Source organism: Asterias amurensis, chromosome 11, assembly GCF_032118995.1.
Source record: "Asterias amurensis chromosome 11, ASM3211899v1".
Classification (NCBI taxonomy): Eukaryota; Metazoa; Echinodermata; class Asteroidea; order Forcipulatida; family Asteriidae; genus Asterias; species Asterias amurensis.
The window spans coordinates 7,460,432-7,483,051 of record NC_092658.1 but is presented as its reverse complement, the minus strand read 5'-3'; the positions used below and the strand labels follow the sequence as shown (position 1 = coordinate 7,483,051).

General features: G+C 38.9%; 1 protein-coding gene and 1 non-coding gene across 3 annotated transcripts; both read left to right on the top strand.

The window, feature by feature from the left end:
* The first annotated feature begins 377 nt into the window (after positions 1–377).
* On the top strand, positions 378–22,609 carry LOC139944471 (mitochondrial Rho GTPase 1-A-like). Of its 2 annotated transcripts, none has more exons than XM_071941492.1 (16): positions 378–440; positions 1,990–2,119; positions 2,822–2,883; positions 3,127–3,208; positions 3,305–3,348; positions 4,016–4,231; positions 5,466–5,666; positions 5,811–5,919; positions 6,780–6,900; positions 7,436–7,520; positions 8,236–8,381; positions 8,701–8,804; positions 10,366–10,580; positions 11,437–11,562; positions 12,792–12,988; positions 17,652–22,609. In XM_071941492.1, the coding sequence occupies exons 2-16, from the start codon at positions 2,077–2,079 to the stop codon at positions 17,764–17,766; spliced, it is 1,866 nt and encodes a 621-aa protein (XP_071797593.1). In that variant the 5' UTR covers positions 378–440; positions 1,990–2,076; the 3' UTR covers positions 17,767–22,609. The 2 variants fall into 2 exon arrangements, with proteins under 2 accessions (XP_071797593.1, XP_071797594.1); XM_071941493.1 differs by having other exon boundaries at positions 388–440; positions 1,985–2,119.
* On the top strand, positions 3,868–3,940 carry Trnad-auc (transfer RNA aspartic acid (anticodon AUC)). The gene has a single exon. It is a non-coding gene; the product is annotated as a tRNA-Asp (tRNA).
* Positions 22,610–22,620: the final 11 nt, after the last annotated feature.

The window sequence follows — 22,620 nt, the reverse complement described above, 5'->3', positions numbered from 1 at the left end:
TTTGGCCCAAAAAGTTCGCCAACTTCTCGTTTTTTTTAATTCATAGAAACATTACTTTATTTATATTTAAAACTCAAATCAACCAAAAAACGTAACCCGTAAACCCCAAAACAGGAATGGATTAGAAGAGGTTTTCATGAGCAATTAGAGTTCATTTTTGCACGGAGGAAATAAATGATTCTTGTAAGTAGAGAAATAGAATTTGCCACCCCATAAGGGATGAGCCACCGAACTAAGGTAGACCTTTACCATGTTACAATAAAAAAAAAAACCGGTTCATCCGTGGTCTAGTCTGTACGTATGATTCACGTTGACCGGATGGCGACCCAACGCATCAAATACGAGGATTACGTGTGTGAGTCTGGTAAGTACATAGAGGCGGGTGCTAGACGTGTTAGTGTGCGCCGAGCTCGACAGGAAAATAGCGGTCTATTTTGCAGGTTCGTGGTATAAAAATGAATTAATTATTGAGTCCTATTTGTAACAATAAATTAGAACAATGTGTATATTTTGCGAAAGTCATTGATTTAGAATTGAAATACATTCAGCTTTGCACGACGTTGTTAAAAATGTAAAAATAGATTAGACCGGTAGAGGGCTGTCTTGGTTATTCAACTTCTCAATGGTGTTTTGGGTTTAACTAGTTTCGTGAGGAATTTCAACATTTTGAAGAAAATAAAAAGCATAGTTTTGTTGTTTGTATGTTTGTACGATTATCAGAGCTGTGTATGCTGCAAGACACCCTCTCGGAATGTTCTATAGACATCCAAAGCCCCCTTCTTCTTTTTCATTTAGGCCAAAATTGAATTATGATTATATTTTGATTTGATTTGAAAATGAAAGTGAAACAAAATTTATTTATAGTTTAGTTATATTATACTAGTAGTAGTATTACTATACTAAAACTATAGGAAAAGTTTCCGTATGGCGCCACCACTTTTTCATTCGATATGAAATAATATAGTATCTAATTTACCTCGATGAGATATCCCTTTTTGTAAAAATAAGTGAAAAGGTGGTGGCGCCATACGGAAAGTTATCCAAACTATAGCCTAGCCTATTTTGAACTTTTTAATAAAAAAAATAATGAAAAAGAGTTTTTAAAGTTGATAATGTTTTAAATGTTAACAAGTTTATTAAAAATGTTCAAGTTTTATGTGTATTTTGTTCCCGGTTTTTGTATTAAAATTGTCTTTCTTGGAAAATCTGACTGCATAGATAAAGGGGGTAAAGAATTTGAAAAAGAAATGTTAACATTTTTCAAGTTTACTTTTAATTAATTAAGAGCCATTGGACAGTTTTGGAACAGAAAAAAAAAAAGTTCACAGATTTACAAATAACTTACAAGGTTTACAGAAGGTAATGGTGAAAGACTTCTTTTGAAATAATATTATTCCATGAAATGCTTTTCTTTTTGAGAAAAGATTAAAACTATTATCAATTCTTGATATTGAGAATTATGGATTTATTTTAAACACATGTCATGACACGGCGAAACGTGCGGAAACAAGGGTGGGTTTTTTCCGTTATGTTCTCCCGACTCCGATGACCGATTGAGCCAAAGGTTTGTTATTTTATATAGAAGTTGTGATACATGAAGTTTGGGCCTTTGGACAATACTGTCTACCGAAAGTGTCCAATGGCTTTAAGCAATTTCAGGCAGTGTATATTTTGGAAGCAACAAAGGAAAACATCAAAGGTGGAAAGGAGGATTTTCTCCCTCTTCTTACTTGTAAACTTTTAAATCTTCTCAGGCCGGGAATTTTATCTTTGAGAAGGCAAGGCCATTTTCATTTTGAAAAGGGCACTTCCATTGGAAGGTCTATGGGAAACTATGGGAAACTTTTGAAAGGGCACTAAGGCCAAGACCAGGGCAACGGAGGCCATGGCCTTCATGAAATTCCAGGCCTGTGTTCTTGTAATCTGAGTCTGAAGCGAAGTTAAAGGTTATAATTTGTTTCCCTTCTTTTTGATTTTCCTCCAGTGCAGCCTGTACACATCAGCAATAAGTTTTAGAGCAGACTGTCAAGAGATTGTTGATGTTTCTTTGATCTGAATGCTTGATTGGTGGCAATCATGTATGGACATAGGGATGTACGCATCCTACTTATAGGAGATTGTAAGTATTAAAAAAGTCTTGACTTGATAAACTATAATGACATTGACATAACCACTGTGCAAATTTATTTGACAATAAAGTGTAGAGTGTCATAAGGTTTATCGCGAATAGCAAAATATCAAGCAAGGGTGCTGTTGAACCCACACAAAGATATAGGCGCTGCGTGCCGAGTCTTGCGTGACAACGTTAACCTAATAGCAAACTGCCCCATATGCCTTCCCACAAAGCATTGCGGTTCTGAATCGTGATAAACCTTATGGCCGAGCTATGTAGAGCATCAAATTTAAGTCCTGTTGGTTAGGTTATAGGAGTTTGAATCCCTGTCATGACACTTGTGTCCTTGAGCAAAATGCTTGACGAGCATTGCTTCTCTTCATCCAGGTGTATAAATGGGTAACAGCAAGGGTAGAGGTTAATAGTGTATTTGAAAAAGCCTTTGGAGCACCATGGCAGCCTGGGCTGTATACTCCCGAGGGAGCTGAGAAAGATTAATAAATGTTTGCCGAATGACCATGGCACTAATGTAAAGTGAGCCCAGCCTTCTATCCCCCTAGAAATCCAGTTATTTGGTTTGAGAAAGAGAACTTTACAATAAAAAGGTGTCAAGTGAAAATCTTTTGGAAGTTTAACTGTTTTGTGCAAAACAAAGCTGTATGTCTGAATTTAGATAATCACAATTTAAAATGTTTTTGTTTTGTCTAGCTGGAGTAGGGAAAACTTCACTGATCCTGACGCTAGTGAGCGATGAATTTCCAGAGGATGAGGTGAGTTGATTGTTAGCCAGAGGGGCGATTTGAAATTTGTCACTCCTTCTTTGTATTTGCATTTGCTTTTTTTTCTTACAAGCGAGCAATTTGGACACCCAATATACAGTGTTCTCCACACGTAAACTGGGAGGGCTTAGTGAATTTGTGTTTACTACACTTGATGTGTAAACTGTATCCTAAGGTTGGTGACTCTTTGGATGAAAACAGGTTCACTTAGAGTTTTTGTTTTTCTTTGATCAGATTCCTGCCAGGGCTGAAGAGATCACAATTCCTCCAGATGTGACACCAGAGAAAGTCCCAACACACATTGTGGACTACTCATGTGAGTACAATCATACACAGTTTCAAGCATTGCACCTCGCTCTTGAAGGTCAATTGGAATGACTTTATAAACAATTTAAACTCTTTTTCTTTGCAGCGAGAGAGCAGAGTGATGAAATCCTAATGGAGGAAATTGCCAGAGTAAGTGGTTTTTCCTTTTTCAAGATTCTAACAACCTTTGCCCACCCCACACCCTGATCATTGTAAAAAACACCACTTAGGTTGGGGGAGGAGGGAAGGTACTAGATCTTGTGTGTTGTTTTAATACACGTAAAAATAACAGTCGCTTATTGTAAAAAGAAAAGGGGTTCACCCCTTTGTTCCTGGTTTGATTGGCAGCATATTTTTCCACAGCACCTTATAAAACACTTCATGGTGGTATGTAAAGGATTTGGTCTTATACTTCAAAATGCAGCTCCACATACCTTGTAAGAAAAATCATAAGTGCTTTGAGAAGCCCATTGGGAATGATGAAGCCCTTATATAAAAAAAAAATCATTATTATTGTTATTAAATCAGGTGATCCCCTGGCTGCCGCTTCCCAGGTTGTATTGTAATTTGGGTGTGTTCCCTGGCTACACAGTAGTTAACGGTTGTATTGCTTCTGACTGGTACCCCGGATCGAAGATATTGACAAAAATAGGGAGATCGCCAATATAGGGTTAGATAGCTCAGTTGGTAGAGCGCCGGAACATCAATCTGGAGGTCGTTGGTTCGAATCCCACTCTAGTCAATTCTATATTCAACCCCAAAAATCAATTAAATCAAAGAGCATTCAAGTATCAATATTGCTTCTTCTCCCAAACAGGCCGATGTGATATGCATCGTCTACGCTGTCAACCATCGCGAGAGCATCGATAGCATCACAGACTACTGGTTACCACTGGCAAGGAATACCCTAGGTGCTGACCATAGCACCCCTATCATCCTGGTGGGTAACAAGTCTGACCAGGCTGATGCCAACAGTCTGGAAGGGGTGGTCCCGATTATGAACGACTACTCAGAGATTGAGACTTGTGTTGAGGTAAGAGTTGTCCTGTCGTCAGAGAATTGTTTTGTTTGTTCTTCTTTGTAGGGTTTGCAATTACTGAAAGTGCAGCATGGTATGTTTCAGCCAGTTTGATTGGAAATGATCTTGGTTAAGCTTGGGCGATATCGATTTATTTTATTCACGATATATCGCCGACAATATATCGCGATATTCGTTATAATCGCGATTAATTAAATTGGACATCATCAGTCTTCAAACTCCAAGTGAAAGTTGTAGAAGAGACAGTCATAGCATAAGAGAGGTGTTCTAATGACCTATTCTTCTGGTTTTACTCCAAACCTATGGGGTGCAAGATGTCTCAGCTAGGAAATACATCGTGATATTGCGATATTTAATCGATATCGGGATATATATCGCGATATATCGATATTTCGATTAAAACCAAATCGATCCGATATCGAAATCGTTTCCAAATTCATATCGCCATATTCGATAATATCGTGATGTCGCCCAAGCTTAATCTTGGTTATTGATAAATCATGTAGGTCCTGGGGTGACAGAGCTTTCTTTGTCGCAGCCGCAGCCCTCCGGTTATGGAACTCACTTTAAAATCATGTTCAGACTTCTCCATCACTTGAGACTTTCAAAAACAGGTTGAAAATGAATCTAATGCAACTCGCTTATGGTCGGAGTCATGTGTAAATGCTTGTTCGTTCTGTTTGTTCATAGTTAAATCTTATGAATGCATCTTGTTTACTGCTATGGACATGACGTATGTTGATTTTGTTTTTATGATCTATTTTGCTCTGTATATGCAGATTGTGTGCATTATAAAAGTGCATTATAAATGTTCTGTATCCTATTTTTTTAAATAATAAATGGTGCAGCTATGGCCAAGTTTGCACGAGGACCATTGATCGACTAGAGGTTGATTTTGCTCAGTACCAGCACTTGTTTTTGAACCAGTTAATATCAGCTACTAGCGGACAAATGGTCCTTGTACAAACTTGGCCATTTTGGTTAATCTCACCTGACCATGTCCCCAGACAACAGCTTCGTCTAAAACAGTGACTCTGACTGCAGCTATGGCTAGATCATTGTACCCAGTATCCACAGCTCAGTTGCTCAAGCCGGATCTATTGTGACTTGTATTATGATTCAAATTTAGTCAAAGTAAAAACAAAAATATCCCACTGTTATCACAGATTTAGCTGCGCTATTCCTTCTTACATGCCCCTTTTTGATCGTTCATCTATTTTTTTTGCAGTGTTCTTCGAAGAACCTAAAAAACATCTCAGAGGTGTTCTTCTACGCTCAGAAGGCCGTGCTGCACCCGACTGGTCCCCTGTACTCGGCAGAGGATAAGGAGCTCAAACCTGAATGCAAGAGGGCGCTATGTAGGATATTCACGATATGCGATCTGGACAACGATGGCGTATTGAACGATTACGAGCTTAACCTATTTCAGGTGGGTACTAAAACATGTTTTAAAAAAAACAGTCATGTGTTAGCATTTAAGCCCCCAAAATTAGCCTGTTTCTTTTTACCAGTCTTTTCTAACATCTTTTGTTCCTGTTTTCTTGTTTTTGTGTGTGTGTGTTTTTGTACACAGAGGCGATGTTTCAATGCACCGTTGCAGCCACAGGCTCTGGATGATGTCAAAGCAGTGGTTAGGAAAAACATCCCAGAAGGAGTCGTCAATAACGGACTCTCACAAATAGGTAAGGCCAACAGGCTGCCATCTTGTTGGTTTCTCATTCAAAGCAATTTTTAAACTTTTTTTATTGATACATGTGTATTTTTTTTATGAGAGATTGTTTACCATCAGAAGGCCTAGGATGGCCACTTTAGGGAGAGGGCTACTCTTTACTGATTTGGTCTGTCGACCCAAACCAACTGTCACCAAGGACCAGGGCCCAACTTCATGGCTCTGCTTACCGTAAGCACAGAATCGGCGCTTACGGAAGCAGAGAATTCTGTGCTTACGGCAAGTGTGTTTCACGGGCTAGCGGTGAATTTTGGCTTCTGCGCGTGCGTACTCCACTTTATTCGGCATTCTACGCTAACAAGGCTAGCGCAGAACTTCGGCGCTTGCGCGTAAGCGGGGAATCGTGATCGTAAGCGCAGAATTCGGCGGTAAGCAAGCCATGAAATTGGGCCCTGTATACACCTACTCCAGGGGCCAGGGATGAGATTGTTCAGATCTTTGGCTGAATTCAGACTTTTTATGTGGGCCTGGTGAAGAAAATCAGGCAGTATTTTTTTCCACAAATAAAGAAATTCTGCTCATTTGTCTACTTATCTAGTGCTTTGGACACTGTTTCCAAAAGCTCCTTGGAATCTATACCCCCAGGGGTTACCAAACAGTAGAAATGGCATCATTTCAACATACCTTTGAATTTGTATCCAAGTTTCAGACTTTTTTATTAGTAATGACTCTCACCCCTGAGGGGCTGACACAGGGTTACCTCCTTCACAGTTCATAAGGATGTTGGCATGTTTGCTTGTTTAGTGTTTGTCAACATTCAATTATCAACATCTTGATTGATTTTTCCCCTCTTCTTCTGTTTGTGACCGGCAGGTTTTTTATTCCTTCACACATTATTCATTCAACGAGGTAGACACGAGACCACATGGACTGTGCTCAGGAAGTTTGGTTATACGGATCATCTCAAACTCACTGCAGACTACCTACGACCAAGGTACGTACGCAGAGCTGTAAAAATAAATATACCCTTGACAAGTTGACTATCAAAGCTTTAATTTTTGGGGGAAAGGGAACATTTTGTTATATTTATGGGGTTTGTTTTTTTCTGGTGGGGGTAGGACATAGAAGAATGGATGAAGGAAGTATAGCCCCTACCTGAGTTGTTAACACAGCGGAATTAATTTGTGTCTGTTAATCAAAAAAACCCAGAACCAAAACATATTTTTCCTACGTTAATCTGATTTATGTTTTTTTTCCTCTTGTATTGGGCAAATCTGAAAAATTATGCTTAATAGTCTGACATTTGTATTAGAGCCTGCACCATGTGCATGTGTAGGGCAGCCCTTGTGCGCGATAAAAGGTTCCTACTTTTTTCCAAGGACCAAATGTCACGCCTGTGTAATGTTGTAAACCCTTCAAAATTATAAATTGTTTTCTCAACATTTCATGGCTCTCTGAAAATGATTTTTCAAATTTTGAATTCAAATTTTGTAATTCCAGTTTGACCTCTTTTTGTTGGTGTTTTTCAGGTTACGAGTTGGTAGAGGTAGCTCAACAGAGCTGAGTCATCTAGGCTACCAGTTTCTAACCTCACTTTTTGAAAAATACGATCAGGTAAATTTCCTTGCTTTGTTTGTTCTTAATACACATTTTATGAGCCTTCAAAAGTCGGTCTGAATGCTTGAGGATATGGCTTCCAAACAAAACGACTTATGGTATAGTGCAAAAGTATTGTGAATGGTCTGATGTTTTGACCCTAGCAGAGTCTTTCTCGAAGGATAAATGACAACACAACACAGACGTACAAGTATACTAGTGCAGGGTTCTCCACAAAACAAACAGCGTGGTATTAGGAGGCTGATCAGAGATGGAAAATTACCCAGACGCAAATCTGTAACTCGCATTCCAAGTAGAAGCTCTCGGGCGAACATGCAGAAAGTGGACTCTTATTTCAGGAGCAGTGGTTTTGTTCGTGCTGAAATGGTTTGCAGAAAAATGTTTGCACAGTCAATCTTACAGGACTAGTTTGTGCAATAGCGGATCGTACAAGAATAGTGTTTGCAATTGCTGATCGTGTAGGAATGGTTTGTGCAATCGGCTTATCTATGATGCAAGAATAGTTTGCGCAATTTGACGTTCGTGCAGGATTTAACCCTGTGGAGAACCCTGTACTAGTTTAACAAGAAGCATGAGATAAACCCAAATAACATACATTCTCACTCCAAGTATTTCCAAGTGATAGAAATGCTATAAATTTAAATGGGAAATGCTTGAATCTTGAAGTTCTAACATTTTGACAATTTCTTGGTATAATTTTGTGTCATCTCAGGACAAGGATGGTGCCTTATCCCCATCAGAGCTGCAGAATTTCTTTCAGACATGTCCAGTCATGCCGTGGGGCCCCGATGTCAACATGACGGTGTGCACCAATGAGAAAGGCTGGATTACACTGCAAGGATGCTTAGCTCAATGGACGTAAGTATCAGTGTTTAGTGCCCTAACCACTCCCCATTCGTCAAAATCCAACTGCATGTTTTGTTTGATCTGCTGGGCTGCAGACTGCACTGGTTATTTGCCGACTCTATAAATTTACATTGGTGAAATGTTTGTTGGTTATTTTTTTTAATGGTTTTTAACAAACCACAAGGGAAACTGACGTGGTGACATATTTTTGGGGTGAACAAAGACAAACTGACTGAAGACGGACTTGAACCAGTCAGAAGCCATTCAACCTATAACTGCTCCAGTCACCTTTTCTTTATTCCACTCAAAATCTTTTTTTATTCTTTAATAGACTCACAACTCTTCTGGACGTGTCGAGGACCCTTGAATATCTAGCGTACTTCGGTTACCGGTACGTCATGGCGGAGCATGAGAACCAGCTCTCAGCCATCATTGGTAAGTAGTAGGTCGTGTCCGAATTACTGGCTTCGGCTAAAGCTACGGCTACATCATCATGCATTAAACTTTAGGCAAACTTAACAACACCCTTAGCAACAGTTGTAGCCGCATCCGTTCTCAGCATATTCATCAATTACCCTAGGTCCCAGTTTCGTTGTGGTTGACGATCAGATTTTTAATTTTAGGTCTATGCTCATGCAAGTTTTCAGAACTTTTTAGAGTTAACAAAGTTATCATTTCCAGAACTTTCTGTCCCTCTTTGTATGGAACAAATGATGCGTTGCATGGTAGGTGCAAAATGAAACAAAATGAAATGGCCGGTCAGATATACTCGTCAGCCACGTCCACCGTAGGCTAGTCCAAACAAATTTGGTGTGTATACATTGTCACAGTTTACCCCACAAGGCAGCCACGACGGAAAGACTTCATCGCAAACTCAAATAATTGCAAACAAGACATTGACACCAGAAATACATAGGCTTATTTTACACACAAATAGTTAAAAGGGTGGCTGAAGTGTTTTTTTAATTCATTTAAACGATTAAACATGACTTTTTAAACCTGAAGTATTTTTTAATTTTTTTTTAATTAAATGCGCAAGTATTTTAAAAATGGTTTTCAAGAGATTAGGGGAACCCACCCCGCCCCTAAAAGGGAGCCTTCATTTGCCTAAAGTGACGTCATGTCGGTAACACGAGCCGCTGGGCCCCCTGGCTGTGTGCATATAGAGACGTGTGCACTGTGTGGCCTGGTACCTAGGCGCGTGTAGTTAGGGACCAGACTCTTTTTGCTGACGATATGTTGAATTCCCGATGTGACGTCGATGGTAGGGGGGCGGCAACAATCCACAAAAGGGGGGGGCATGACTTATTCGCTAATTACGCAAGTCAGATATGTCGGGAATAAACAAAACACATTTTATTGATGTTCAATACATATATCAGAAATAAATGACAGCAAAATTTACTGTTTTATTTGAATTCACTGCAGCATCCCTTTAAAGCCATTATATACTTTCGGTAAACAGTATTGTCCAAGTCCCACACTTCGTGTATCACAACTTATATATAAAACAACAAACCTGTGAAAATTTAGGCTCAATCGGTCATCGGAGTCGGGAGAAAATAACGGGAAAACCCACTCTTGTTTCCGCGCGTTTCGCCATGTCATGACGTGTGTTTAAAATAAATCAGTAATTCTTGCCAACGAGAATTTATATTGTTTTACTGTTTTCTCAAAAAGTAAAGCATTTCATGGACTAATACTTCAAGAGAAGTCTTTCACCATTACCTTCTGTAAACCCTGTAAACTATTTGTAAATCTGTGAACTTTTTTTTTTTTTTTTCTGTACCGAAAGGGTCCAATGGCTTTAAACAATGAATACATACATTTCTCATGTCATCTTACAAGAAGCTTGTCTGGTGCCGAAAGGTTGGTTGAGCTCCTAGTACGCTGAAAGATTTTGATAGAATCATTATTTCCCCAAATATCTTTACAAATTGGGTTGATGTCTGAGAAAAAAACTCCCCTAATCCTGAGCAATTTATTCCCTCCATAGTATCGCGAGCCAAGAGGATCGATCTTGAGAAACGGCAGACGTCTCGTAACGTCTTCCAGTGCAATGTGATCGGTCCAAGAGGAGCAGGAAAGACTGCCTTCCTGCAGGGAGTGAACAATCGGACCGTTGACTCCAGTAGTCACTCCATGAGGGAACATCTGTCTGCATACACCATCAATACTGTACAGGTGTATGGACAAGAGAAACACTTATTGGTGAGACATTTTGCCTGTATTTACGATTTTGTTTGCCAGCATTTTCCTGTACTTACTTGTGTCAACCTGTCACTAGGTGTTCTGGGTTGATCTAAACTACCTGTTTTTACCTTAATTTACCTACATTTATTTAAATATACCTACATTTACCTGTGTTTACCTATATTTCTGCATTAACCCATATTTATCTGATTGCGCCTGTACTTTACCTTCATCCACCTGTTACCTGTGTTAACCTGTTTTACCTGTATATACGTGTACCTTTAATTGCCTGTACTTACCCCTTTACCTGTGTTTACATGTACTTACCTCCAATTACCTGCATTTACCTGTATTTGTCTGTTTGCGGTATTTACCTTCATAAACCTGTATTTACCTAAATTTACCTGCATTTTACCTGCATTTTACCTGTATTTAAATGTGTTTACCTGTTATTGCCTGTATTTACCTGTACATGTAATTGCCTGTATTTACCTTGTTTTTGTAGTTTTTGTTGTTCGCAATGTACATACTAGAATCCTTACTGCTGGAGGGTGCAAAACACAGCTTTCAGTTTTGATGTTTTCATATCAGTTTACAATACGAGTGACAACAAATATAGTCTATTCAATGAGACTAGACTTTTACAAAGATCAGAACAAGATTTGTGTTTGGCGTCACCATACTGTAGGTTAAAACTTCTGATATTATTTTTTTTATTGTTTCTGTTTTTAAGTTTGGGTTTGAACAAAGACAAATTTACTGAGCTATCCAGCCTTTTGGTAGCGTTCTCCCGATTAGTCAATATCTTTGTTCAGGGGTGCCAGTCAGTTTCCTTTGTGGATATTAACTTGTCTTATGGTTTTTGTTCTGATAGCTTCACGAGATTGATGTTGGTCTCCAAGACGAACTGACATCAGAAGACTTGGAATGTGACGTAGTGTGTCTCATGTATGATATATCAGATCCAAGGACGTTTGAGTATTGTGCTAAGAGCTTCAAGGTAACTTCATTCGGTGTTCGGGCTTCAGCCAGACACCTTTTTTCCCCTCTTCTGCTTCTTCCCCTTAACTCTCCAAGATTAACTTACACTTCTCTTTTGTTTTCACCTCAAAGCGCATCTCTGTGATTGTGATATGCGCTCTACAAAAATGGTTCATTATCATAACCCTTCATGGATTAGCTCCATCCCACATACAAGGACACATGAATATCCTGTTATTGTTGTTACTATTATTATAACTCAAAATTTAAACTGAACTAAGCCTTGAAACACATCAGACAATAGGCCATATGCCGAAGAGCCATCGTGAAAATATACCGCTATGCATATTTGGAAACCGGTAACAGTTAAAAAAAAAAAAAAAGCTTTAAGTATGGACGTAGTTGACATGAATCATTGCAAGGTTTTATAGTTGGTTGCTACATTGCTTAAAAAGCAGAATTCCATTGCCAACTTATCATGCGCATTTGCTATTGAACATCAATATGAAGAGAGCATGAACTTGATGTCAGTAACACTTCTCAGATTCAAAATTGTGGGCCATAAAAACTTAAATCTTTTTCAATAACCACATTAATTCAAAGTAAAATAATTCTCAAAATCCTTATGCTATCGCAAGCTGCTGTACTTCTAACCAAAAGTTGCTATCGCCATTAATTTTAAGAGTGATTAACAACTGTATACCTTTTTTTTAAAGACATTGGACACTTGGTAGTTGTCAAAGACTAGTCTTCTCACTTAGTGTATCTCAACATATGCTTAAAATAACAAACCTGTGGAAATTTGAGCTCAATAGGACGTCGAAGTTGTGAGATAATAATGAAAGAAGAAAATACCTTGTCACATGAAGATGTGTGCTTTCAGATGCTTGATTTCGAGACCTCAAATTCTAAATCTGAGGTCTCGAAATCAAATTCTCAGAAAATTACTTCTTTGTCAAAAACTACGCCACTTCAGAGGGAGCCGTTTCTCACAATGTTTTATACTATCAACCTCTCCCCGTTACTCATTATCAAGTAAGGTTTTATGCTAATATTTATTTTGAGTATTAGCCAATAGTGTCCACTGCCTTTAACAATAATATCTTTTTCTTAACCCCATTACTTCGAAGTGAAATACTTCTCAAAATGCTTTATACTATTGAAAGCTGCTGTAGGCCTCTAGCCAAAATTTGTTATCGCCATAAACTTTTAGAGTGATTACTAACTGTATACCTTCCCTTTTAACAGCAACATTTTGAGAACAGCAGCATCCCGTGCCTGTTTGTGGCCTCTAAGAGTGACATGCACCCAGTGCGCCAGAACTACACTCTCCAGCCGGCCCAGTTCTGTGCAAGCCACAATCTACCCCCTCCCCAGACCTACTCCAGTAAAGGGAGACCCAATAAAGACATCTACATCAAGCTGGCTACACTAGCAGCATACCCGTGAGTACAGTGTTCTTTGGATTTTAACGATTGCTTAACTTTTGTGGAGGAGGGGGGTGTTGTGACGGGGTTGTACACAAAAGTCCATTCTTCTGCAAGGTTACCGTGGTCCATGGTCCAGTGGTAAGTCTGCAGGACTTGCAATTACAAGGTTATGGGTTCGGATTCTACAAAAGTAATTATGGTCCAGTGGTTAGACTGCAGGACTTGCAATCACAAGGTTGTGGGTTTAAATCCCACCAAGCTAACCATGGTCCTGTGTTTAGGCTGTAGGACTTGCAATCATAAGGTTTTGGGTTTAAATCCCACCAAGCTAACTGTGGTCCAGTGTTTAGGCTGCAGGACTTGCAATCACAAGGTTGTGGGTTTAAATCCCACCAAGTTAACCATGGTCCAGTGGTTAGGCTGCAGGACTTGCAATTTTCAAGGTTGTTGGTTCGAATCCTACCGAACTATCTGCTGATTTCACAACGACTTTTGATTTTAGTCTTGATTTGTAAAGTTTTGCTTTGAATTATGGCTGCAGCTTTTGTGGACTTGAATACTATTCCTAGTTCTGTATTTGCATTGCATGGCGGTCTTTATACCATTTAGCAAATTGAATGAAAAAGTGTAATCATTACTAGACAAGGCTATATTCCCAGACAAATCTACCCCCCACCTTCCCAACCCTCTCCCTTTCAATCAAGTCTGTCTCAGTGCATTTTTAAAATGATAATTGTGCTCATATATTTGACATTTGGAGACAAAGTTCAGTTCTTGCATTTATTTATGTTTTCTTAAACCCTTAACCCCGAGACTGATATTTTTTATCGGTGGAATTTTTTTTCAGATTTGTCCCCTGAGAAAAGAATGCAGAACCTTAAACAGTTAATAACAATGACTTCTATTGTAATGCTCATAGAATTGTGAACTCTTACTCAGTTACTGCACACGCACTCCCATGCTGTCCATCACATCACAAAGGGTGCTGTTTTTGTTACATTGATGTGACAGGCAGGGTTAGGGTTAGGGTTAGGTAAGTAGTAACTGGGTTAAGAGTTCATAATTCAATGTACAGCTACAGGCCTGCCATGATCATAAGGACACAAGTGTCATGACTGTGATTTTCGAAATCACACACTGATGACTCGGTCACCAGAACTTTAGTCCAACGACCTAGATCGATCAGCCATAACATGTCTTTTTTATTTTTTCCTAAACCACATTTTGACTCTCATTATAAAAATGGCTTTTCAGGTAAACAGATTCTCATTAAAACTAAATAGTTCATAAAAAAAGGATCATGCTAAAGACTACTGGTAGTTTCAAAGTACATATGAAAAGGGGCGTGGTGTGAGGGGGACGGGCGTGAGGAGGAGGGGGTTCTTAAAGAACCATACATTTGTAATGTCCTCTCTTGTTGATGTCTGCAATAGAGTTTGTGCATTTTCATACAAAATCAGGTGATGTCCTTGTTGCTTTCATTGTTCACTTTGTTGTGATTTTGTAATCGATGATGATTCAACTCCAATAATTCAACCATCAGACCTCGAGCCCAATGGGTAGACCATGACTCACCAGGTTTCCATACGCAAAATAATGAATGGGTTTTGAAATATTTTTCATAAGACTCTTATTAAGAGTCCACCCTTTTCCCGTCACCGACCGAAATTACACAAACACAGATCGTCATCTGATTCAGTTTCTCCCCCAGACTTCCTTTGATCACACTTGGTCCAGGTATTCACTGATCACCCCCTTTGATATGATTTTCTGTTATTTTTTTTTCTGACACTCTCTCCTTCCCTTTCCCCTTGGTATATCTACATTTCCTCTCTTTGTCTACAGCCTCGTTAAGGGGGTACTGGTCGAGCACCCCGCTGCCTTGTGGATCAGGGACAAACTGATGCTAGCTTCGGGTCCTCTTGCTTCAAGGTTCTCATGTCGCTTCACTCTCTGTTACACCTCCCCTCCCACTGCCCCTACACCTGCACCGTAACCCCCTTCCTTACTTCACAAAAAAACGTGATTCCTCTTTTTATTTTATATCCACTTGCTTCTTCTATTGTTCGTGTGCCCCCCTAATCACAACCCCCCCCCCAAAAACAAAAAAAAACTCTGAAAGATACAATATTCATGTTTAAAAATACAGGAATCAAAGTACATGAATAAGTTTTAAACTACTCGTACTAGTGGTTTAAACACGCTCTATTGACCCCTTGTACGCGCGTCACACGCGGCGACTGATGCCACGCTCACCATGTTGGTGGTCATATTAATTTTGGTTTTTTACCCATACACCGATGTGTGTTAGCACTGTATACTCAGTACTTTCCCGAGTCCTGTGAAAAAATATCACAGGCATGTTACTCGGGTGGGATTCGAACCCACGACCCTTGCAATTCCAGAGCAGTGTCTTACCAACTAGACTACCGAGGTTGCCGGCAGCTAGAGGCAGTTCGAACATAGGATTCGAACTGCCTCTAGCTGCCGGCAACCTCGGTAGTCTAGTTGGTAAGACACTGCTCTGGAATTGCAAGGGTCGTGGGTTCGAATCCCACCCGAGTAACATGCCTGTGATATTTTTTCACAGGACTCGGGAAAGTACTGAGTATACAGTGCTAACACACATCGGTGTATGGGTAAAAAAACCAAAATTAATATTCTTTATCCCCGATGCAAATTTAACATCTATTATGTTGGTGGTCAATAGGCTTACATGTAAACGCCGCGTCATCTAAAAATGCGCACTTCACTGAATAACGCACGTTGACATTGACCACCAAAATGGCGTACCTAAGATTATTCTGATGATGACGTCAGGTGAAATGGGTCAATAATTCATTTTCACTAAGACAAAGAGCACACATACCTGTACATGTACCGCTACTTTCCACCACACAAGGTCCAATCCCAGGCCAAACATTGAAAAACAAGTGTCTGTAAAACTTGACTGCTGCTAGCTTGGCCCATTTTCAAAACCATGGCTGAGACTTTGCCTGTGGCTTTGGCTGCGAACTTGGCTGCGGCTGTGGCCATGGCTGTGTTTATGTGCCATCTCTTTGAATCCCAAACTGAAAGTGTATGTTCTTAAAATTACTGATGGAGCCGGGTCCTAAGCCCAAGCCATAGCCTAAGCCCAAACTTTGGTTGTGAATAAAAAGTACATGGGCCTAATCTCTAGAACTCCTTCCCTCTTGCCTCTCCCAGACTGTATTTTCCTTGTTCTTTTTTGCTGTTTGTTCCGTTGGAGAATGTGCAACCAGATTGTCCTGTGAATGACAGTGTTTGATTCTGTACTCTGTGTTGCATCCTGTACGGTAGTGTGATGGATATTGTGATGAATATTGTGTTGGCATGACAACCCCACCTCGTCAAATTGTGATTCTTATTTTTTTTTTTCCTAATAGTCAGCAGATGGAAGTCAGAGAGACATTCCCAAATAATTAGAAAAAATAATTTTAAATTAATAAACAAGAGAAACTGACTAGGTAAATGTTTAAAAAAGGTGGGGTTTGTTAAAGAGAAATTTAGCAGAGCAGGATTTGAACCAACGACCTCCGGATTAACGTGCCGGTGCTCTACCAACTGAGCTATCTAGCCCTATGTTTGCGATCTCCCTAATGTCAATATTTTGTAAGGGGGGGGGGGTGCTAATCAGAAGCCATACATCCAGGTACTTTCTTTGTTCAATCACAAAACTAAATTGAAACAAATAAATAGCAAAACTCAGCAATTGTGATAGGGAAGAGTGTTTACCAAAATAGGAGAATTTTACACCATTTTAATGTGAGTTTAGAGACCTTCTCTCGGACTATTGGAAAAAATAATGATTGCATCACACAACTGAATTTGATTGTGGAGCTCCCTATTGATAAGGTTTTTGTTTTTTAAATGTCATGAGTTGATAAATTAATTTTGCATGCATTTTGTCGTTGAATTTTAACAAGCTTTTGATTTCAGAATTTCTTTTGCATGTTGCAAAATTGTTGATATTATTTTCTCCCTTGTTGTTGCACATAATTGAGCTCTAATTTGACTGTAAAGCTACTTAAAATTAAAAGGTTGAATCAAGCGGGATTAGACTGGTGCCAGTTGACATATTTTCAATACGTTTAACTAGACTTGTTCCTAGACTGCATGATTGCTACGTGTCTCACTTTGCAGGCATGAAAAAACTTCACGAAAAAAAAAGAAGATGAAATTAAAACAAATCAATGATTTTGTATAGTATTTTTCAATTTTGAATGGGTAAACTGAGAATAAAAAAAGAAGAAATCAGCTGATCGGGAGAAAAGTTGCATGCCTGACTTTGTTTGAGATGTAACTATTCAAACATGGTAGATGCACAAAAGTTTCATCAAATTTAACACCTCTCGTTGGTTAGAACTTTAAATTTTGAACCTTTGAAAAATATTTTTGGTCCGAGTGGGTGGACCAAAACAAATGTAAATTTTTCTCAAAGAAGTGCCTCCTTACTAGAGGAAAGTTGCTGTGCCCCTTTAAGAACGAAATAATTTCAAGGCCAGCATTTCAACCATGCATAGCTTCAAAGCAATCTGTGCAAAATACTTATAGCATAAATCTATGCCTTCTTCAGGAGGATAAATAAACGAATCCTAATTATTCAAAAAATATTTATAATGATTTTGATTTCCAACCTGCTTTATTTTCTCCGCAGACATCTTAAAGGTGTGTCGCAAGAGAGTCACTCTATCTGGTTGAAGGTCGGCATCTGCGCTGCCGTCGCGGCCGTCGGAGGAATAGTCATCTACAGATACTACAAGAGTCATTGATTGGTAGCCACCATGCCTGGACACCAGGGAATAATAATAGTATGTACAGAAAAAAAAATGATGCAATTTATAAGAAACCAAAATGGTAGATGCATACCTGCCAACTGTACAGACTTAATTGGAATTGCAGTTTTTTGAGATTACAGGCCGTGAAAAAGCAGAATATTTCGGTTTCTGATGAGAGATAGCAATTAAGAAGATCAAGAAGCTCTGTCAATAGAGGGCGCCATTTGCCTGGGACAGTATATGTTTTTTGGGGGGGAGAAAAAGTGATTTTTGTGCATTGTTTGAAGTACATCATTTGTATGTGTACTTGTTATAAGCATTACTCTCACCTGGCTACTTGCGTCACTGTCTGTGGACTCTTAAAATTGGTGTTCCTATTTCTGAGGTTTTAATGTTGGCAGGTATGTAGATGGGGTTTATGGATACCCTCATTGAAGATGGTATACCAAGGACCAGGGGGGGGGGCACACTGTTGAAGAAGAAAGGTTGAGGGACAAATGCAAAAGAATACGACTTTAAAATTGGAAACCTTTTCAGAATGCATGACGTAATTGTCACTCTGTGACAGATTCTAGGGGTATAGGACAACGGAATGTGTTGGGAATGTTGGTAAGCGCTTTCCTTAATGATGAATCAATCCGCTTAATGGAAATCCCTATTTTGGAAAGCAATGGTTTAAACTGGTGGTAAAGATTCCAGAGTTCTTAGGGGGAGGGGGTGCTGTGCTTTTTTGAATCGGACCCAACTGGACTCTTAGAAGTTCGGAGTATAGTCTGTTCCTTATCTAACAGAAAGTCCTCGGCAAATGTTTTTTCAAAGTCCGGGGTGCTTTTTGGATTGACAAGATCTAATTGACCTACTGGTAGTCGTTTGACAAATGTACTGTATTTAATCCAACCAAATGGTCTGCGCTCAAGCTGGGGTTTACATCATTGAGTTCCGGAGCAGGGGGATGGGGAAGGTATGTTTATTGTCAACGCGGCCCAATCATTTTAGCCAGCATTGAAGCATGGCAAATGTCTCTCATTCTGATGAATTTGTTATCGTTCAAATTTTAGTTTGGTATGTGGTTCACTGCAATCAAACAATGCTCGTGTTTCAATGAAGGTTATGTCCAGACAAGTGGCTTTGCTGTGGCTGTGGCTGTGGCTGTGGCTGTGGTTGATTACTTCAGCTGCAGCACAGTAATCCAGCTGTAGCCATATCCACAGAGAGTCTTTCAGACATTGCTTATAGTAATATGTATTCATAAATGGGCTTAAATTTAGTAATCCAATAGACCATTCGTTTCTGTTTGATCATTACTGTTTGCAAGACATGGCTACTGCTGTTTGTTATGACATAATTTTTCCCGGTAAAAAACTTCTTTATTGGGGAAAAATTATATGAAAACAGATTTTGTTTTGTTTTTAAAGTGTATACATGTATATACATTTACTTTGCTAAAACACTGGAAACATTCAAAAATGTCAAATCAGGGCACGACCTTCAGTTTGACCTTTTGGAAGAAGGTCAAATCTTGCGGGCATTTTGGTGCAAATCACTTGTGACCACTGGTCTTGAAAGGGTTGAGCCTAGCAGTGAATATCAGCAAGAAGGCTCTAAAGCAGTCACAGTAAGTTTGCATGCAGCTTTGCATGAAAGTATAAACTCGTCGGCTCACTATAAGTTCATTAATTGCAATTTCACATCTGTAACGATCAAAGGTCTTTAAGGGGGAAAAAAAACCTATTTGTTGGGAGAAAAAAAATCAAAATCAACAAATAAATGTTTTACTTAAAGAAAGTTTGCCAACTATACATGTATATACTTTGAAGACCACTCCCTTGGAGTAATAAACTTCATTTACCAGGTACTCAGTCATGCCATTTGTGCCCTTGAGCAAGGCACCTAACCATAAATGCTTTGTTAAAAGTTGGGAAGAGCCAGGCTCCTAGTTGATGATACCCACGCCTACATCCTCATGGACTGTAAATCCTGTTTCAGCCCCAGGAGTAGGTGTCAACAAGCCCCTTGGTGCCCAAATCAGCTTGGGCGAAATCATTTTATTTTATTCACGATATATCGCCGACAATATATCGCGATATTCGATATAATCGCGATTAATTAAATTTGACATCATCAGTCTCCAAACTCTCAGTGAAAGTTGTAGAAGAGACAGTCACAGCATATATCGATATTTCGATTAAATTAAAACCGATCTGATATCAAAATCGTTTCCAAATTAGTATCGCGATATTCGATACAATTGTGATATCGCCCAAGCTTAGTGTAGACCCCACCAGGCTCCTAGTGAATGATATCCATGCCTACACTCTTATGTGCTGTGTCAAGGGAGGTTACCCTGTTTTAGCCCCATGAGTTGGTGTCAACATGCCCCTCGGTGGCAGTTGATTTAGGTCGCTAGTGGCTGTTCAGCTTTGTGATATTGGGTGATCTCTCAATAAAAGAAATAAATTTAAAAGAAAAATGCTTCAGAAAATAAAGAAAAACTCATACAAACTGCAGTAATGACTTTATAGTCCCGAGCAGACGAGCTGGCTACTGTTATTGCATCCCAATACGCGCGATACGTTTTAATTATTTTATATTACTGATCTGCTAATTTCATAGTGCAGATGGCACCTAAGGATTTATGTACAGGTTTTTGAGTTGGAGAATTGCCAAGAGTTGCCATAAGTTAGAATTGTATCTAAGTTATGAGAAAACGCATGCAGGTGAAATCAATTGACTGTTTTAGATGTTATTTAAAAAAAAAAACTATAAACCTAAAATCAGTTTGTTTTAAAAAAGAGTAAGTAATTGCACTTGCAGCATCATTGAAAATATTATTTTAGGAAACACAATTATCAGGGATAACAATTGCGGATAAGTTTGCGGATATTGCAGATAATTTTTTAATGTTCTGTTTCTTGGATGATTGTTGTTTTTAACTCTCCTATTGTCGGACCCACTAGTATCATCCACTGTACTTTTGAATGAGATAATCTTGATAAGTTTATTACAGTTTGAATTGTCTCTGAAAAGAGTTTGCATGTATATTAAACAGTTTCATATGAATGATTGCATTTTTGCAGGATTTATTTAATAACAACAGTAGTAAAGTCGGTCTGGCAGAATACACAATATGAAAAAAAGCATTAAAAGGTAGATCAGAGGAACAATCAGACAGGTAGTGGTTGATAAAGAAGGCTTTTATTTTGCTCACCACTTCAACTCATAACATTGCCTTTATTCGCTGTGGCCAAGTGGTTACAACGACTTGCAATCACAAGGTTGTGGGTTCGAAGCTGGCCATGGTAAACACCATTTTTACAATGCCCATAAAGTATTGTCTGTTGTTACTGAATTACAGTTTCTTGATTTGTGCAATTCATAATCACATACATCAATAACCAGTGTTTGTATGAGAGAGTTCAGCTGTTGCCAATTTGGCCAATTTGTCGCCTTGTTGGAGCTTTGCCTAGTTCCTTTGACGAGGAAGATCATCTAAACAACAAACAATCAAACATAAAAGTGGGGACTTTTTAGTGTGCTTGTTTTAGGATGTGCGTTTGAAATACTTAGGTATCAGAAGTAACAGACCTTATACCCTTGATTTTATTTGAATAGGGAGCTCTTGGCTAGAGGGCAAATAAAGGCTGCTTATGGCTTATCCTGTGCGCCTCGCGCTTTCCATTGTTTCATCATCGTCTTATCTCTAAGATGTCGTGTGACGACGTCAATGCATAAGGTCTCCAGGAGACCTTTTTAGGGGTGCATGGTGGCAATAGGTTTACACACACATGCAACCATTATTTTGTGAATTTTGGGGTGACAGTATGATTTTGCACGTTCACCCATTGCTTCTTAATTGTGCAACGTGTGACGTGCATGCAAGGGGGGGGGGGTGGGGTGGTCGAAACTTGGGTTCACCAGTTCCGAGGTTTTGCAGAGTTTTAAAGCCATTGGACCCTTTCGGTACAGAAAAAAAAAAGTTCACAGATTTACAAATAACTTACAGGGTTTACAGAAGGTAGTGGTGAAATACTTCTCTTGAAATATTATTCCATGAAATGCTTTACTTTTTGAGAAAACAGTAAAACAATATCAATTCTCGTTAACGAGAATTACGGATTTATTTTAAACACATGTCATGACACGGCGAAACGCGCGGATACAAGGGTGGGTTTCCCGTTATTTTCTCCCGACTCCGATGACCGATTAAGCCCAAATTTTCACAGGTTTGTTATTTGATATAGAAGTTGTGATACACGAAGTGTGGGCCTTGGACAATACTGTTTACCGAAAGGGTCCAATGGCTTTAAAATGTTTTTACCATCATCTGCGGGTACATTATTTCATACCTACCCAACTGTCACATTTGAGAAAAGAAATTGACATAAATTTTAGCAGATTTCTGAGGCAATAGACCTTTATCATGGTGCAGACATCTTGAGTTTCTCCTATTGATATCAATGTTACCAAACCAAGGCTGGACGAACAAAATAGTCTGGTTTCTATTTGCAAAATGGTTATTAGCATTCATTATTGTTATTAGATACGAGAACATGACCAAGATGGAGGCATCATGATTATGGTCTTTAACCAACAGCTGGAGGATCGGATATCTCTGTTGAAGATTGTTTCTGTAAAAAAAAAAAAATAAGTAACTACTTTTTGATCTTTTTGCAATATTTCACAAAAGTTGTTTTTTGGATTGGATGATGTACAACGTGAGAGTCAAAACCTTTACCTCATCTAGGTGATCTAACTATTTTACACATTTTCCTTTGTTTAAAATTTCTGATTATGTATTTAATCTAAGTAACTTTGAAATAAACCAGAAATTTTCAGATCAAAATATTA